Source organism: Dicentrarchus labrax, unplaced genomic scaffold (assembly GCF_905237075.1).
Source record: "Dicentrarchus labrax unplaced genomic scaffold, dlabrax2021, whole genome shotgun sequence".
NCBI classification, from domain to species: domain Eukaryota; kingdom Metazoa; phylum Chordata; class Actinopteri; family Moronidae; genus Dicentrarchus; species Dicentrarchus labrax.
Genome location: NW_026136703.1, coordinates 23019090 through 23039621, shown reverse-complemented (window position 1 = coordinate 23039621; position 20532 = coordinate 23019090). Strand labels below are relative to the sequence as shown.

The following is a 20532-nucleotide window of genomic DNA, read 5'->3' as shown; positions in this document are numbered from 1 at the left end:
GAAGAAGAATGTGTGGTTCTGATATATCAGTTTTGATACTTTGACATTTCTGCATAAAGGAGTGCAATAAATCGGTGTGGTACTCTTTTAAGCTACTAAATGCTCCACTATGTTCACCAGCTAGTCGCTGACATTGTCTGTCTGCCTGTAAGTGCTGGCACAGTTGGTTTATCAGCATTTCTATGCCTAAAAACAGCTGCCCGCTGCAGTCAAAAACATCACTATGAGACCAATGAGAGTGAATTTGTGGGCTGGAAAACACAACAGAGCTGAAAACAAGCTACAAAAATCAATGCAAAGTTGGGTGGTAATTCTCTGTGGGTTCACCAATACTCATGACCTCTTTCACAATACCCATTGTCATTATCGCCGTAATACTAGGTCAAGCTCAACCAATTCTGTGGTTTTCTGACCTTCACCTTCAACTCAAAACTGTAACTGTAATCTCCAGCGCTACTCTTTATGTGCATACATAAATCCTGCAGTTAGAAAAGCAGTCCCAGAACCCAGCTTCTGTCAAATTGAACCACTACAAAATTGAAGAGAAAGAAGGGAATCTTGTTGGGCGATCACCATCACTTATCACTCCACAGATACAGTATTACATAACACTGCCATATGTTGGTGTTGATGTTTGACGCGTGGGCACGGCGTAGGGACAGCCACCTCCGCCGGTGGTGGATCCTGAGCCAGCTAACTGTAAAACCGTGGAGTAATAATGCCATCTGGAACAGCTGTCAGCCAAGGAATCTCGCTCTGGCTTATTAGGGAGAGCAGAGGAGCAGGGGGGGGATTCTCTCCAACTCAAAGAGAGGTGAAACACACAGAGGGGGCGATGTGAAGCCTTGATATGGCAGAGAAATGAAAAGGAAATCACTGCAGGCTGAAAAAAGGGGTATGTTAATCTGCTTCCAGGCACTAGTGAATTTCTTATTGTGAGGAAATATAGATTTCATTCCCTTTTGGGTTCATGAGTTTTAGATGTCCTCGGTCCTACTGGGTTCATTGGATGTGTGAATTTTGTTGTTGCTTAATCTTCCCACTGGTTTATCCCAAAATTCAGAAACCACATACACTATTTAACCATCAGATGGATTTTCTTGTCGAGGGTTTCTTAAAGCAACATTTTGCACATGACCAATTATGTCACTGATTTTGATGAAACTGGCTCATGTTTTATGACGAAAAGGTTTCCTGGTTTTCCCTCCGATGTCTTTCCAGCCCCTCCGCCTCAATGACGGAGTTTCCTGATGGACAGATAGCTTTACCTTTATCTAAAGTAAGCAACCCAGTGCAACTCAGTACAGCCAGGACTGGGAACTTGGAGCATTAGGTGCAAGTACGGGAGCTTTGGACCAACGGAAGGAGGTTTTCAGGCCCGAGGTGGGTGGTAATCCTAGTGGGGAGCGGCGCCGGTGTTAGTACTTAACTGGATCTGGTATAATGGGCAGCGGAACCGCACTCAGAAGCCTCTACGAGAGAGAAGACTATCTTGACTTTATGCACGTCCGAAACTTTCCTCATGGAATCAAAAATTACAATACCCTCCTGCAAATTTAAATCCCTTATGTAATATATTTAATTTAACTGAAACTGTCCTCTTACTAGATTTTTCTAGAGCTTAAACCGCATCTTAACTTTGGCGGCCCTCCTCAGCAGAGACAGGTGCATATATATATTTGATGCATATATGCCACCATCTGTTGTCACATGACTGAATGTTCTATACTTAGGTCACATGATGACAACTGAACTCTCTCCATGTCTCCAACACAAACTTTGAGTTAAGAGAGTTAAGAAGATTTTTTCCAAGGTCTATAATAAACTTTCACACTGAACATTTAGATTCAAGCCCAATTTGAATCGTAACCGTACATTCAGAGGCCAGTAAAATAAAAGTACAGTGGAGGAAATCAATCAAAGGTGTGGGAAAATATGATCATTTTAGACTTGAAAGTGGCTTAAGTTGGGGTGATTCATCAGGTGATCTTAGTTGTGTGAACCGTGTTTGCTTATGACTGGAGGCACTAAACCTGTTTCCCTGAGATCTAAGGGACCAACTGGGTTTATATTCTTCAAACATACCAGAAACATATTTTGGCCTTTGGCTGTAATGTGATTTCTAAACTAGCAGAAGCACTGATCTGAAATCTATTCTATATCTAACTTGGAGCTAGTGTAATGTGTTCAGTTGTTCTCGTTACTGTAGCTCCTGCAGTCAAAATGTGTTGCAGTTGTCTTTTTTGAGAAGATCAAGAACAAGAGCTCATTGCACCCTGCTGGAGATGAAGGCATGAATCAGTTTCTCACGTGGCCATGAGACCTCTGATTCTTGCTATTTTTAAATGATAAAAAGCTGATTTAGTCTTTACTGTGGCAGTGCTGTGTGTTGATGCGGCCACCGGAGCTACAATCCGTACAGTCCATTTAAACAAAAAAGATGCCGAACTTGGACTTGAGTCTTTAAAGCAAAGGGAAGGAAAAAAACGAGAATGTTGCAGACTGCAGTGCGACTGTGATCAAAGGTTTGATTCCCACTGCAGAAAGAAATAAAAGCTTTATAAGATCTCTGGGATACAATGTTCGTACAAGTGTTTTGAAGGTGTGCTGTAAAAGCATATCTACCTGAGGGTTCTTGGCATGAAATAATTTTAAAAAAACCCTTGTGAGTATCCAAACTTACCTGCCAAGAACTCCCAGAACGCAATGATAGCAGTTCTCCCCCCTTTTAACAGCTGGCGAATGCAGCTTACAAAAAGGAGACGCTTCAGTAGGCTACTTACAGTATGCACCTCATACAAACACATTAAATATTGTAATTTTGTAAATGACTGTGGTATATGTCAAATAGAAGATCATAAAAGGACTTTCCCAACAACTTAGTTGACTTTGCCAAAGATTTCCAGCATTATAGCTGCAGACGGGGGCTAGTTGCTCACACAGTGGATAACTGTGGAAAAGGGGGTTAAACGTGGGACCATGTACTGTGTATAAAGTGTCCCACATTGCTCCTGGTGCCATCGATGTGGTAATGGGATTAGATTAGTCTCTGATGAGCAGTTGGTTGTGAATGGGTGAATGTGACATGTAGTGTAAAATGCTTCGAGAGGTTGTAAGACTGGAAAGGCATGATAAGTGCAGTTCATTTATTTACCTAATTACTTTTACTAGAGGATTTTAGCTGAATTTATGGCTGGCTTTTAGGAATTGTTGCTTTAAAATGAACACAAAAGATGAATCTGTAAAGGTTTGACCGTATAAATTACAAGTAGTATAGCCATAATTAAACATTGTAGATGAAAATCTGCATTACAAGTTGTTTTTCGGAGTGGTTAAAGGCAGTTTGGGGTCAGGATCCTCACAAGGGGTCACATGACAAATCAAATGGGTGAGGAGATGATAAACAGAAAAGGAAAGCACATTATATTACACCAAATTAACTGTTTTTGTTTTTTTCTTGTGAGATTCTGAACATTAATTGGATGTAAATAATCCTTGGAATAATCTTGGAATATGTTTTGGATATGAGGTCATGCCGCTATATTTTCCTTATGTATTTCTTATGTTGTGATTACCATTTTCTGTTACTGGAGATCCAAATAAACAGTTCAAATAGAAAGAATTTGGAATAAAAAATGTAAAAAGAAAGACAGGATTGGCATGTATTTCTTTGTCCCATGTCACAAGACATTTATTTTCATTCATCATTTTCATTAATTCATTCATTAATTTACATACTTACATTCAAACTAGATTTAGTTATTTTATATTATTGTTGTTTTAATCCCGGATTGTACCTTTACCTATATGCAGTGTTGTGCTAGTTTCTCCAAAAATGTAATAAATTACCCATTACTCTTTTAAGAAGTGATATAATTCCTTTACTTATTACTCCCTGCCAACAATAATCAGTTACAGTACTAGTTATATAAAATTTCTGCTCAAAAATTCCCCACAAAAATGGTAATTGTGTCTTTTTCTCCCCAAAATTCAGACTTACAACAAATAAAAATCCAGTTTAGTTTGGTAAAATCAAAGTAATGGAACATCTCCAGCTGCTGAATGTTCCCAAAAACTTATTTCCTCCACGATTACAAAAATGAATGTGATTCACGTGATTGGATTATTGTATATTTTAATCAGTAATGTTACTGGTAAAAGTAATATGATCACTGATCCACCAGCAGTGTGTCCGCTTTATGGCATAATACACAAACCAGCGGTCTCGTGCCTGCAGCGCGCGGTAGGCGTGGTCGCAGATCCAGGCACTGTGCGGGGCGCGTGCTGTCATGAACACCTGGTGATGACCGTTGATTAGCCAACTTACACTCACTAACGGCACTTTCGGTTGTTGTTGTTGTTGTTGTTGTTTTAAATGTAGCGACCGGATAAAAACAAAAAGTCAACACCTGTGTTTGTTTTGTTTGTTTGTTGTTGTTTTGCTCGGACCAGAGAAAGAGAAGCCGGTGAGACATTTCGACGTTATCTGGAGACTTTTAAGGGGAGGGGAGACATTATGGAAACTGATAAGGACGATGGAGAGGTGATGGTGGTGTCGGTCAATCGATTCACTGCAGGTAAGATGCATTTTTAGTTTGTTTACTTGCTGCTAACAGGTTTTTATACGTGTAAACTGTCGTGAAATGTATGTTTTTAGTGTTGAGAACTTTTATTTTTGCGGTTTTTTTTTTTTTAACTTGTGCTGTAAAGGCTACTTCATCCATTGCTAATGGCAACCAAGTTAGGTAGCTGAGTTAGTTAAACAGCATCTGGCGTGTGTGTGTGTGTGTGTGTGTGAGAGAGGTAAAGACAGACAGACAGAGAGAGAGAAAGAGAGAGAGAGAGAGGGTGTCTCCTTAATTAAATGGGACACACAAACTGCACCAGAGGAGGGCCAATTTACTAAAGAGGAAAATTAGGGAGTGTGGAAACAAGACTTCATCCTTGAGAAACAGCTTCCATTAAGTAGTTTCCCTTTGCTCAGAAGTGTTTCTCAACTGTTACAGTAATTTAGCACAAGCTTGAAGTGCTGTAGGAAAACTACAAAATCAAAAATACAAAATCCAGTACATAAATCCTCTTATTTATTTATTTATTTTTAAATGACAAGGCATATTACAGGTCTGCACACCCTGCAGTCAATGCCCATACATGTCTTAAAAGCATTGGCAGCCTCACAGATAGCCTATGTGTCAGGGGATATGTGAGGAATACAGCAGGACTCATATATGGATGGAGGAAATGTTGAACACACAAGCACAGTAAACAGTGCCACTGCTGCCAAAACACATGTAAATAAACAGCTTTAAATCGAACAAACAATGAAATGTGGCATCTTGAAAACATGCCTGAGTCTGCCTGCCACGGATTTACATTTTATAGAGCCCTCTTAAAAATGTTTGATACAGTAAAATAAGATTTAGTTTCTAGTCAACAGAGCCCCAGGCAAGGTGACAAAACATACTGTATCCAGTGACAGTTTAGAAGAGAGTAATGTAATTAGTTACTTAATTAAATAGGACTTTTTTTGTGAGGAAATCGAAGTGCAATGGCCTCACAAGAAACAGACCTACAGACATCTGTCTAGTATATCTATAAATCTATTTAAAAGAACAGTCGTGTCATTTTATATATATTAACATCTTCTTCTTCTTCTTATATATATAATATAGTAATCTAATAAGCAGGCGAGTGTAGAAATCAGTGGGAAAGTGATTAGTCAATTAACACATAACTGGCTCACTGGAAAAGTGATCAGCAGCAATTTTCCTAATTATTAATCACTGAAGTCATTTGTTTGTGCCAGCTTCTTAAATATACAGATTTATTTTCTGTAAATTTAATCTCTTTGGGTTTTTGAGTGTTTACCGGACGAAACAAAGACATTTGAAGACTTTACTTAGACTTACTTTCTGGGAAATTATGAAATTATTTTTTATATTATATATTATTATATATGATTATAATTTTATATATTTTTTTAATATTTTTTTTTAGGTACAGTGTTAATTGGTTAACCAGAAATAACCAATAGGTAAGTTATCAGTCGATAATGAAACTAACAGTTAGCTGTAGCTGTGGTAGAAATCTGAAAAAAGAAAAAGTAAATGAACAGAAACACATATTATTTCATATTTAAAGAAAAAGAGTCAGAAAGAGAGGACTGTAGACTTGCAGTAGGTTGGATTTTTTTTTTTTTTTAGTGCTCAGTTCCAACATCAAAATGAAATGTAATTGGACTACTTCACAGAAAGACACACTATTAGCCTTTTGAACCTTCCTTTACTCTAATCTTTTATTTTTAATTGGTTGTATAACAGAGTCTTTATAGTCCTGAATCCTTGCAAAGTTCAGAGCCTTGTTTAAATGAAAAAATAAAAATATCTGTATCCCTGCGACCTTGAATTTACCCAAACAAGCACTTTTTCTACACATCATCCAGTGTGTATTGTGTAACTGTCTTAACCAGGATTACCTCTTTTTATATGCCATTTGGCTGGCACTTTCATCCTGAGCTCCTTATGGACTTGAGAGTGCATACATGTTGTTTTGATCCGGTGGGAGTCAAGCCTCTATCCCTGCCTCTGTTAACACCGTGTTCTACATGTTGACCTACTCAAGAGAATACACTCGTGAGCCTGTCAGTACTGTACAGTACACATAAAGAAAAAACAGTGTAGAGGTCAAACCATACGGGTTGTTAATAGTTCAAGTTTTTAAATCGCTGATATTCTGCATATAATACAGCATGCAACAGTATCTTAAAAATCTACTAATTCTACAATCTAACCTGGTGCAAAGACTTCACTTGAGTGCAGATGGTTTGGCTTCTAGATATGTAAAAATCCTAAAAAGGGGGAAATATTAATTGTTTCCTACAGCGACTGAAACACTCTATAGTAGCATTTCTTATCATGAAAGACTCCTCATTGCGACCCCTTATACGCGTTACGTGTCGTGTCTGTATGTACGTTTTGTTGTGAGGACCCCAGGAAGAGTAGCTGCTACCTTGGTGACAGCGAATGGGGATCCAACGATAAAGGATAAAGGATAAATCGCAGTAGTGATGTAATGATTAGTGTGTTTGTCCTGAACCATCCGGTACAGTCTGTTCACTGTGAGATCGGGTCTTTCTTTGGTTTAGTGCACCCTGCCGTATAAACCAAACTATTAAATCACTGCCAACAGCAGTTGTAAGGAACACTTTAAGGACTATACCTTTGCACGTGCAAACGTAACTAGGGATGTAACCATACACTCAACTCATGATTGGATTCAATTCACAATACTGGGTTCAGAATACACTTTTCTCATCCTTTTTTTTTAGCAAAATGATATTGAAGACTGACAAAGATTCCTTTATTTATATAAAATCTACAAAATATGTTTTCTCTCACATTTTCTTTATCAAATTATGAAATCCTTTTTGTAACACATTGCATATTTCCTTTGCGCCTTGATACCACGATTACTTTTTCACCGCTTTGAATCTTCACATATTTGTACTGCGACTGTCTCTCGATCTTTACATTCCCAAACATAACATACGTGTGAGCTTTGGCACTCTTAACCATGCTTGTTGGGTTAGCCCCTGAATATATGCTTGTGCTTATATAGCAGTGTGTTAGTCATACAGTTGGTATGAATTATGTAAATGAGAAACCATGGCATTTAGATCTATTGTTCTGGAGTGTTTTTAGACTTCCAGTAAGTTACAGCACCACACTGAACAATGAGTATTTGATATATAAAAAGTGTGTATTGACATTTTATAACCAAAGTTGAGTAAGATTATGTACTCAGACGCAGTCAAACATGCTAATCCATTTGCAATAGCATACTCCTCTCCTACCTGAGAGTAAAAGGAATTAGGGGAAGGCCATATGAATAAAATCTTATCACGGCATATTTCATTTTTACACATTCAGTATGCAGCAATATATAGAAATACGTATTGTATTATAGTTTAATTGGGGAAGCTTTGGTTTCAGAAACCAGATAACTTAGTGAATTTAATCACATTAATGCACTAAATCTGCAAATGCAATATTGCACAGGAGTCCTGTTCATTAATTTGCAACGTTGCCTATAATATAATGTAATATAATGAAATATAATATAATATAATATAATAAAGGCTTGATAAAATCAGATATTTTAAATGGGGATGGATTTTTTTAACCTGCCCCTCATGGCTGATGGTTTTGAGTTAATAACCTGCAGTTTATGCACATCTGAGGGTACCTGAGTAAAAATGGATAAACAAGAATGGATGATTTAATATTGTGTTAAAACCTGTAGACTTTTTCGCTCTTCTCAGAACCCTTCAGAATATGTACTGCAAATTGCAATCGTGTTGTCTTTCACTGAACTTGAACTGAAACAGCTGCTGTGCTTGTTAAGTCAATGAAAGCCATGTTGGCTTCATATTATCACCTTTGTGCAAAGCCAGGTAGAGGAAGAGCCAACATGTATACTACATCTTGAGTACATTTCTAACAGTTCAGGTTTGCTTTTATGTGATTTCTGTGGGGTGAGGAAGTTATAGTGAACCAGTCTGTACCGAGCATTAGCAGTAGCTGACCAGAGCTCTTCATCAGTTTTTCATATCTTATTCCCATCTTGCTCTAGGTTTGTGTAAACGTGGCTTTGGGCCATCATTCAGCAGCAAAAATACATTTTAGAAATGCATTTGTATATCACTGAGCAGTTTCTCCACATCAGTAAACACAGACCTGTAAAGTCATTCTATGGCCCAGATTGATCTTAACTGAAGATAGCCAAAGAAGGTCCTCCTGAACATGTCATATTTCCTCTTCAATTGTTCAAAGGACATGAGAGGTCCTTCCAGGGTTCTCACCCAAGGGAGTCCAGCCGTCCCAGGGGCGGAAAAAATAGATCAGGGACGATAAAAGACACATTTTGGGACGGTTGCCAGACGCAAGGTAGACCCTGACTAAAAAAATACACTGCTCTCTCACACAAATTGGGAAGATTAACTGCGACAGTGACATCTGAAGTGTACCTGCGCTGCTGTCGGCCAATTACAATGGCGTTCTGAAGTGGCGGTGGGACTTTGCGCTTTCTGGTGTCACCGGTGGTTGCGCTGGCAAAATGTACAGTAGAATAGACTTTCTCTTTCTCTCTCAGAATGAGAGATGTGGAAGCGTTATATTAAGGTTACATCCATTTTTTTTTGTTTACAGATGTTGATTTATGAATTTAATGCATGTGATATGAACCTGTAACAGATGTCTAAAGAAAATGTGGGCTGATAATAATGTTATCTTTGTATTGTCTATTATTGATGCCAGTCAGAGCTTTTAATTATCAAAAAACTTTATTGTAGAAAGATTTATAATTAGGACTGCCAGCATTTACTTAGGGACAGTTTAAGTTGTGTTTCAGGACAGTTTGGGACAGAAGAAATGTAGACCCTGCCTTTTTCATAACAATCTTCCAAATGTTGGATCCCTTTGTGATGCCAAGTCTCTAGAATCTCGTTATGTAGAGTCATGGGAGTTCATATTGTCTCAGAGGTGTTTTTGGTGACAGTCCCATTTCCAGTCCAAAACCTCTACGAGTCTGATTCTGTATTTTAATCAAATGCTTCAAAAAAGGATTGTCTGTCCTGCTGGATGTTTCCGGAGGTCCATTCCTAAATAAGATCACTGAATACCTTTTCTTTCAGGGAATGCAATCCAATTTGTATCCAGGAGGGGAAACTGTCGCCCTCAAAAAAGGATGAAATAAATTGCATTTGAGCTGCCAAATAATACTTTTTAAAAACTGGGTAATTGAAGGCCCCTTAATCTATAATCCAATGTTAATGTTTCCATAGATACCCTGAGCATGTTCCAAGACCATACAAATTGTCTAACATGTTTGTTGAGGATTTTAAAAACATTTTGAGGTAGTGGAAGAGGTACGGACTGGAAAAGATACTGCAGCCTCAGTAGTTAACTCTGCCCATTAGAGCAATCGGAAAACTCATCTATCTATGTAGACCATCTTCAATACTGAGCAATGGGTGGTAATTAAGTTTGTACACATTGTTAAGGTTGTCACCTACAGTTATGTAATGATTATTTAATCCGCCAGTTTAAAATTTCAGGACAAATTTGGCCCAGTATGTGGTAACATAGATTAACTATTAAGACGGAATATTAGAGCCATGTACAATTCACTAAGTAACAAAGAACCTTCACATTTTCGAAGGTTTCACAAAATGTACCTGGCAAGAAATAGAAGTCAGTAGCTAACCATAGGTCTTCAACGTATTCACAATTTAACATTGTGTTTGATATAAAGCAATGTATATTATGTAAGTATATTATTATTATACAGAGTACATCTTTTCTGTGTACCAAGAGTTCAACCTACCTTCTCTGCCTCCTCTGTCTGTCTTAAATAACGCTGTCAGTGGTGTGTTCATGAACGTGTGGGAATTTGGTTCACGGTGTTAATTGTTTTGTTAGGTTTCATTCATTAACCACTGTCTGGCGGGATTGCAGTAGAATCAAGTAGCTACTGGTGAAGACATTAATCAATCAGCGACTCACTTAGCTTCCAGCTCCCTCCGTCCCACTTTATTCTTCCAAGTTGAATAGATACATCACTGTGTCTGGCTTACACTGGTATAAGCTTAATAAAAACCTTAAAGTTTTCACATCCAGTATGAAGAACATAATTATTTTCTACTGATGTAGAAAATATTTAAAATGGCACAGATCAAAAGTTGAAGCCATGTTTTGCTTTAGCTTGTTTTTTTGAGCAAATATAATCAGTTTCCAACAATGTGAAAAAAGCAACCATCAACTCAAACTAAAGGTGAATCACTTTCATAAAATTAATGAATCCCTTTTATCTATCTACAGTAACAACCAACCTCTCTCTGTAATTGTCTGAGAACGTTGCTCTTCTCTTACATATCACACTAATGAACGAGAATCCAGGTCATCAAATGTGTGCTGTCGACCAATATTAGAGATTATATTAAACCACTCATTACAAAGACGTAGTGTTCAGTGGACCCATACAGTGAGGGCATCCAGTGACACTATGGGGAGCATATGCTGACATTGTTTGGGTCTACTTCTCCTCCGTTAGAGGGAACAGTCACTGCAAATCAATACAAAGTTGTTGTTGATGTCCTTTATCCTGTGATGAAACATTTCTATCCACACTTTCCTGTCAAAATTAAAAATATGTATTTAAAATAAATAAATAACCGAAACAGGATTTGTGTGTTGATAATCCTAATATATCATGTTTGGGTGGAGATGAAAAGTAAAAAGGAGATGCCGTCTTGCTTTCGTCTTGACGAAGAGCACCATATTGTTGGCTCTGTGTAGCCACTAACTCTGTCTCTGTAGATGCTCCCACACTTTAGATGATGGTGGGCGAGGTGTTTTTAGCTGCAGCTTATTCTCTGGGGGAATACATGCTTTCACTTTGGCGCCAACTCACGGTACGCCAATCGACGTATATCTAATCGATTCCGTTGATGCGTCAGCCCAGCTCCAGACACTGAAGCTGTTCTGGTGGTACCTGGCGGCCCAACGACTTACTAAGATGTTTTATCTCTATTTTTCCGATGTTTAAAACAGAGTAATAGTTTTTATATTGTAAAATTAGTATTATTAATTACTATTAATACATTTCAACCATACAGAGACTAGAGAACCATAATATTGAGCTTAAGAGGCTAATAGTTGCACAGAGCTTTAGAGTTATTAGTTATTTGTATTAGTTCTCATTTGTTATTAATATTAGTTCTCATTACTTGTTCGTTAGAAGTACTAATTCTTGCTGAATTAATCTTATTTGAAGTCATTTGATAATATGTTAATATCACTAACATTCATGCAATAATATTTGTTTTCTGACAGATTTAAGCTCAACATAATTTTTATACTGAAATATAATTTACAGCATATAATAAACACAATGAATAATCAGAATGAGACTATTTGTGGGATCGTACAAATTTACTGGGAAAACATACAGCTGACAGCACACATCGAAATGAACCGAAGAGCAAACTTCCTGGAGTAACTGACACCTCAGGTCCCCTCAGGACTTAAAAGTGAATGTCAACCTCATTCACACTTTACACTGAGCAGCACGTCTGTTACTGAGTGTAAATATCCTATGTATGGTTCCAGTAGAGAACCAGTTCAAATTGACTGATTCGTGGAATCCTATAGCTATAGGTAGCTTATTAATTTAGTTTTTCTGACAGTAACAATGAGGTTAAAGTCATGCGTCTACGCTGCTGGAAACACCCAACAAGAAGGAGTCATAGCGGAGAGGAAGAACCACCAAAAGTGTGGCTTCATTTCACACCCACAATATAAACATCTTCCTATGGAACACAGGCTTAAATTTAAAACTCTACACAGGAGTGCCACCACTTCCCAACCGAGCAGCACGTCCGTTACCAATTGTAAATATCTTATGTTACAATAAGCTAAGCTTGGTTTAGTAAAAAATGATTACTATACAAATATTGAAGATGGATACCAAGAACTGGTTCCAGTTGAGAACCGGTTCCATATTACACAGCGGTCAAACAGTGGACCTTTTGCACACCTGCATGCTTTTTTTTCTACCATCAGTCTGTTTTTGGACTGATGTTCAGACAGAGCAAGACATTTGATTACGTCAGCCTTCACTCTGGGAAACATGAATGAACATTTTTCACAATTTTCTGACATTTTACACAGAAAATAACATCCAGAATAATCAATATGAATAACTGTTAGTTACTGCAGTTAGTTATTTTTCGAGTGTTGAGTAGTATTATTAGCGTGGAAATTCCTGACGTTAATACTGGTTTACGATACAGGCGCTCTGGCAAATTATTTGGGCCCATATTCAGTGTGTGTGCGTGTAAGCAAGAGCATGCATTTTGTTTGAATTTGTCTGGGTGTGTTTATGTGCGGTTTCATGACAGACGCATTTTGTTATTCTCCTTGGCAAGCGGCACTTGGCCAGCATCTGAAAATGGACAATGCAAGGCAGGAGCCAGTCAGGAGGAGAGGAAATCCCACCCAGTGTTTGTCCACTAACTGTGTCTTTGCTGTCTTCCTGCTCAGAGCACAATACAACAAGGTGCCCTTTGCAGTTTATTGCAGCGTTTTTAATGCGCTGTGTAGCTGCACAGAATTTTAAAGCTTGCTGCAGAGTGACGTTTTTTTTTCTTCAAGCAAAGGGACAGGCTTCTTTTCAAAAGCGACGCAGCCTTAATCTATTTTGATAATAGTGACATGCACTCATGCAAAAAATATTAATAGCACAAAGTAGGAGCCTGTATTTCTGGCTGATAAAATGAAACACTTCTGCACACTGGATCCTGGATGAAGAACATCAGGAAATTATAATTTTTTCAAAAGAGATGAGTAGAGATTTCAAAATTAATTCTTTAACCACACATCAGATAAAGTAGAGTAGCACATGCAGTATTATTGCATTTACCATGACTATTAATCTACAATAATACATTGTTCAGGATAAAGTGAAATATGATACCACTTACTAATGTCCACAGTGTCTGTTATAGAATTAATTAATAAAATGCAGTATTTGACACATTTTGTCGGAAGAATGGGCTTCATCACGTTTTGTGTACTTTTTGTAGCACAAATTAAACATTATATTTATTATGTAAACATTTAAACCCAATTTCCAAGCAGATCACAGCCATGAAATGTTATTGTAGCATTTTAGTAGTCAAGTCTTCTTGTGAGGGAGAGTGATTTTACAGTGAGGGGCAGAGGAGGCAGGATGATCCATGTTGCTGATGTGACCGTTTCACTCACTCACTTGAAAGTTAAAAGTGTCTGTGTCAGCATTGCTTCCCCGTAAGGGCTTTTGGAAATGTAAAGACAACAAACATTTCCTGAGGTGTGTGTGTGTGTGTGTGTGTGTGTGTGTGTGTGTGTGTGTGTGTGTGTGTGTGTGTGTGTGTGTGTGTGTGTGTGTGTGTGTGTGTGTGTGTGTGTGTGTGTGTGTGTGTGTGTGTGTGTGTGTGTGTGTGTGTGTGTGTGTGTGTGTGTGTGTGTGTGTAGAGGGTATCACACTGAGGGAGGGGAAACATGTAGGGGAAACTGGGGGTCAGAGGACATGGCCACTATCTTCAATTCAGTGCTTCCACACAGGCTCGGCATATTTCTGCATCTGACCAATCCAAGATTAGATAAGCCTTATTGAGATAGTCTGTGTTTCTTTAAGCTGTCCAATATACTTACTATAATTCTGACCGCATATAAATAGACCGTTGTCATCTTCATACGGTTTTTAAAATGACAGATTTTCAACCCATAGAAACAAAAGTAGAATAGAAATGATCTATTTTGACAAACTTACAGTGGTGTACCTGTTTTAAGCCTCTGTGCTTTCCAGCAGAGGGCAGTGTGTATGTGTCTCTTGTCTCACTGGACAACATCATTTATCCTGTTGAGTGTGCATGTGGTGATATTCAAGATCTTATCCTTAAAAATCCTTAGTCATCGGGGTGATTTAGTCTTCATTTGCATTGCCGTTTGTGGGTGGTTGCACACATCCTCATACCGTAAGTATTTTGCACCAGTGGAGGCACACAGTTACTGTGCATTTTGTCTGCATAGGAATTACTGATTACATCTGCACATCTTTAGGCTCTATATCAGTCAGAGGTCTACAAGCAATTATCCAACTTTTACAATTATAGAGAAACCTTACATTTGCATCAGAGAGACATTTATCCTATAGTGTCATTTTTTATTTGTCATTTATTGCCTTTTTCTCCGCTGCTTACTTTGCTTCCCCTAGGGGAATAATAAAGTCCATTCTTATCACATTTTTATTTGGACATTGTGAGGAATATTTATTGGGCTAGGTGGAGTCGAGAGAAGTGTGTTTGTGACCAGAGGGTTGCTGTTTCAAATCAGAGAGCCTGCAGGAAGAGCTAGGCAGGGGAAGTGAACAAGAACCAGTAACTAGCCCTTGAGCAAGCAAGACTGTAGCATGGGGTAGCTTTTGAATGTGAATAAATGAGTGCTGTGAGCAAGGAAATGCTGAAAAATGTGTGTGCTCAGTCAGCCTTCCCTGTTAAGATGAGGGTTGAAACTAACCCACTACGCTTGCTGCACTGGAATTCTCATTTTACATCCCAGTGCAGTTGTGTCATGCAGGTTTTCCAGGACAGCTTACTCTAAGTGAGCAGGAGGGATTTGCTATGTGGCACTTTGCTGGGCTACATGGTTGTTATTGGACATGTGAGGATTGATTCTGTCAAACTCTAGGCCACCCTGCCATCCATTATTTTGATGCCAAACAAAAAGTTAACCAAAACAAAACATTTGTGACGAGATGCTCCCACAGTGCTTGTTCACTTACTGTGCTCGGCCTGCAGGAATAAGTGGCAGTCTATACAGGGTGGGTGTAGGGCCCAGGAGGACTTTTTGAGTACCTGTGTGAGTGACCGATAGAAAAGAGTTAAATAATAATATTTTTTAGGCCAGTTTTAGTTAGTTAGTCAACTGACTCTGGCTGAAGTGACACTGCTTGAGTTATATGTCTTATGACCAGATAGCGTATCTATCTTTGTCAGGATCTAACACATTTTCTGGAAAATAAATAAAGAAATGATCAGTGGATAAAATAAGTAGATAAGAATGTCTGTTTTTGTCTAGTCCTGCAAGTGACTCTTTCCCAGTTTGACGATTTTAACAGCACAGATGAAAATGAAAAAAAAACCCACTCAACTCAAGCTACTAAAAATGTTACTGTCTGCAACATGTCATTGTTTTTAGGAAATATTGGCTAACTTACAGTATACAGTGAGTATACAGTGAGAAAGACTGGGTGGCAAAACCTAAATCAGATTATTTTGGATAAATGTCTCAACAGCAACAGTATCAATATAATTTGACTTCTTCCGGTTGACATAGATGCTTTTATAAGTTTGCCAGAAGATCCTGTGATCTGATAACGAGTAAGTCAGTGTTCTTTAGGACTGACAGATGAGCTCTATCAGTGAAGTTAGATCTTGTGGTGGGGTTTATTTGTGCTTAACTGCAGCTAAAAACAGGGTGATAGGAAGTTGCCAATCATGATTCTGTTTTTGACCAAATTGTGTGGAGAAATGAGCTGCTGTGTGAGCGTGTTTCCTGTTGTCTTAGTGAGCTGAAGCAGCCAACTTCAGGACAATGGAGGGTCAAAGAGCATGCCTGGCACCAAAGCCCCAAAATATAAAACACAGTACAAGCTGCAGATCCTGCCCCCCGTGTGACAGGGGGAGTTTATCACAATATTAAATAATGAAATTCACAGTGTAGTATTTTCCTTAAAAGGTTGGAACATCCTCTGAGGTAATTCTTCATGAGGTTTGAAATAAAATCAAATAGCCACTAAAAGAAAATGACTTTGCCCTTACAAAGTTCTGCTACATACTTTTTTCTTTATAGACAAGTGAGCTTTCAAAGTAAAGTAGTACTAAAAAATAAAAGCACCTTACGTCTTCTATTTAATAAATAGTGTAGAAAATGTTGACTTTTAAATGATCATTTTATATTTATATAAATTAATACTGTTTTCATACATATATACATATATATATTTGTGTATTTTAAACCAACCCAAACAAATTATTGGAGTTTCTATTTTGTTTGATGTGTAAAAGAGGCAAAACATGAATTTGGTCGAATATCAAGTTTCTGATATTTTGTGTACATTTGCCATATCAAACGAGATTGATAACTGAAAAAGATTGTTATCAATATAAGGATTTTCATCCAATCGCCCAGCTGTACAGTCGATTTGATGTATAGCCAGCAGTGTATGGGCGGGCGGAGCCACGTGAGCATTAGAGATGGAAGCATTAAAAGAGATTTAAAAAAAAACAAGCACTCCTCATTCATTATCTTCCTAGAAACAAAAACATGTGCATCAAGTTGGCCTTGAATGTTACTCTGTGCTCATTTGTCAACAAAGGATTTGATTCCCTCTGTTTTCTTGCTAACAAGAAACATGACGTTAAGGGTAACACGAGTATGCAGCTTTATTTGTACGGCAGCGTTCTGACAGCACGCACCACCATGTTACTAAAGCTAATGTCAGGCTACTACTACCAGTGTGATATCTACCTCACATGCATGTATGTTGGATTGTGTGTGTCATTGCTTCCTTGCACTGATGTGTGTGTGTGTGTGTGGGGGTGTGTGTGTGTGTGTGTGTGTGTGTGTGTGTGTGTGTGTGTGTGTGTGTGTGTGCGCGTGTTCACCTGTGTGATCTCCGTTACATTTCCCTGAGCCGTTTTTTGCCCGAGAGAACATAATCAAGTTGTTCTTCTTCAAATTAAATCTGTAGCTAGTTTGTGACCTGAAATATGTCCTCATCCCCTTGGCAATACTTACAGCTCTGTACTGAACGCTGCTACACACGCACACACACACACACACACACACACACACACACACACACACACACACACACAAACACACCCATACAGAGGGAATTGCGGGAGGCTATATTCTGATAGCTCCTGCAGTGATGTGTGGGGGCAGCAGAGTAACAAGAACCAGCTGCTCCCCTCATCCTCCTTCTCTTCCTCTTCCTCTTTCTCCTCCTCCTCTTCATCGTCTTCCTCCTCATCCTCCTCCTCCTTCTTTCCCTCATCTCCCTTTCTCCTCTATTCCGGAGCGTTATTATGATTATCACTGTGCCTCTCTCTCTTCCTGTGCCAGAGTACAGCATAAACAACAACAACAACAAAGAAGACGCAGAAGGAAAAAAAAAAAAAGGAGACACACTTTTCTTAATACACACACACACACACACACACACACACACACACACACACACACACACACACACACACCCGCACACACACCAACACCAGTGTGCACACACATGTACACACAAACTGACAGGCACACAAGGCTATAGACACACACAAACAGAAAGACAAAACAGATGCCTACACATAGACAGAAAGACAAGATAGACGCCTACACATGCAGACACCGGGGTGTAGTTAAAACACATGCGCACACACATACAGTAGACACACACACACACAGCAGCTAATGAAGGTTGTTCCCAGTCCAAAAGGAGTGAGCAGGATTCCCTCACTGATTGATGACTCACTGAAGCAATAGCTGTTGCTGTTTGTGCATCATTACTTGCTACGCTGTATTACCATTAATGCTACTGCAGCTACTGTACCTTAGGAGCCCCACGGTTCCTCAAAACAGGCAAGCTTCAAAATCACCAAGTGAAAAGTCTTAACGCTGGTGCAGAGGCATGTTGGTATCCGAATGAGTTGTACACCCCATCCTGACATCTGGCACAAGGACAAAAGGACACCACATACACTGCAGCAGCACAGTCCTGTACAATACTAGACTACAGATCAGTTAAATCACATAGTTTCCGCAGGCTTATATGACATTGTACAGTTTAAGGTAACAGTTGTTCAACAGGCAGATAAAAGTATATCCACATATATTCGTCCATAATAACATCAAAACCTTATTAAACCCCAGCAGTTCATTTAAACTAGATTGTACACAGCCTTACAAATTCCACTGTTGTCTCAATGCTGTTGATTCATTATGCACCTAACTGTGAGCAGCCAAAGCTGACCAGTATTGCTGAAACAAATAATGACGCATCAACTATATATAAAAGAAGAGTGTCACAGCTGCTAGCCTGCGGCTACCTCTTCTCCCTATGTGAGTGAAGCAGCCACACCAACCTGTAACCTTCAGATCTGACTCTTACAGTAACTTGACTTTAAATCAAGAGCACAAATTGCTAATTTATGTGCAAAAAGTAATTGATTTAAGAAAATGAATGATTCAATTGTGGTCACAAACCACAAAACAACCTAAAACTGTTCCTTCTTGGCTCCCTAGAAAACAGTGAAAAATGACTCAATATTAGAGCTGCAAAGATCCATCAGTCAGTTAGTCAGTAGATTGACGCTTGAAACTATTTTGATACTTGATTAATCATGAAGGTGATTTTTCAAGCAAAAATACCAAACATGATGGTTCCAGGCTCTCAAGGATTTACTGCTTTTTCTTGTCTTATCTTAGGTCAGACAAGGCACCTTGAGCTCTATTTTGTCACTGTTGGTCTGTTTTGATGTTTTATAGACCAAACCAAGATGGGGGACAAATACTTGGAGGACGATACGTTTTGTGTCTATACTGTATGTGATTATTTCAATAAAGACTAATGGATAAAGGAGATTGTCTTAAATAACAATGGAAATAATAATGGAAAAAACTGCCATAAATGTACTGTACAGCATGGATTATTCAGTCCTCTTTGCCCTTGTCCAGCTCGCATGAAATGTCTCTATAAAAAACCCCCAATGTTGACATACAGCTTTATTTGCACTGTGGGACTCGCTGTGAACCAGGAGGCAGGCAGTGTTAGGCTCCGGCTCTGCTGTTTAGAAAAGGTGGACACCACAGGTATGTGGTTCATCTTGATGTTTGTTGATTGTTGACTTTGAGGTTAGAGCTCATCAACATGTCCTAAAAGTGCAAATAACTTTAGATCTCTACAGCGTTGTTCTGAATATCCCAAAGTAAGTATTTTATATTCTTTTAATCCTTTTTTTCTTTCCTCAGTGTATTGCTATTTTGCGATTAATGGTTGATTTATTGCATAAGTCGGCTTGTTCTCTGTAAGTTTTGAGACATGTTTTAGTGATGAAGGACTGCAGAAATTACTCCTGAGTCTCCTGAATTCAGGTTGAACCATTTATGTGTAACTGCCCCCATGGGCCTTGTGAGTGTTACTTACATCCTATCACATATAAACCTTTACTTTATTTTTTTTGTAGCTTGCTTTCTTGCTTTTTCTTTATCGAAACAGCGGGAGGGCTGAGAGAGACACACATTCACAGTATAGATGGTTATGGCAGGATACAATCCTAGGCCAGCAGGAGGGTACATGTGGCACCAGAGGCGGGGGTCCTAACTGCTAAACTCTCTCCGTGCACTTTATTGCTTTTTAGTGGTTAAGGCGGTTCACAAGTGGTGATTCATCATTCGCTATCACACACACACACATACCAAGCTGTGAGCTTCCTAGAGGCCATTCCCACCTCCAGCCTCATAGCACCCACTGATGGTGAGCCACAGAGAAGCCGCAGGGTCATTTCTAGACGCCTCCCTGTGCAGGCAGTATCATCCTAAACTCAAATTTTATCTCTGTTTTTTATACAGAGAGACCTCCCATTCCAGGTATGTGGTGGAACTACATTTTGATGGCTAACAGCAGCCTCTGTCTAGCTATAACAGTACACACATATATACAGTACAGTATGTGGGCGTGCATGCATTTGGCAAAAACAACTCATCCAGTCAAAAATGTTCTAAAGTGATAAATGCAAACTCTACCCTGCACTACGTACTGCACACCTGCCTGTCCACAGCATGACAGTGTTGGCATTTACAACTTGGTCAAACGAAGGGAAACACTTTGTTTTTGCTGTGCTGTGTGTCATGCCTTTCCTCTGAAGCTTGGCAA

At 38.8% G+C, this 20532-nt stretch overlaps 1 protein-coding gene across 2 annotated transcripts in view; it reads left to right on the top strand.

The window, feature by feature from the left end:
- Positions 1–4474: 4474 nt before the first annotated feature.
- The window catches only part of slc4a11 (solute carrier family 4 member 11), a 104014-nt gene continuing 87956 nt past the window's right edge, over positions 4475–20532 (top strand). Inside the window, exon 1 of one of the 2 annotated variants that reach the window (XM_051381640.1) lies at positions 4475–4577. In XM_051381640.1, coding sequence (XP_051237600.1) covers positions 4517–4577 — 61 coding nt within the window. In that variant the 5' untranslated portion in view covers positions 4475–4516. The remainder of the gene's footprint in view (positions 4578–20532) is intronic. The other variant, XM_051381660.1, reaches the window with a different exon arrangement.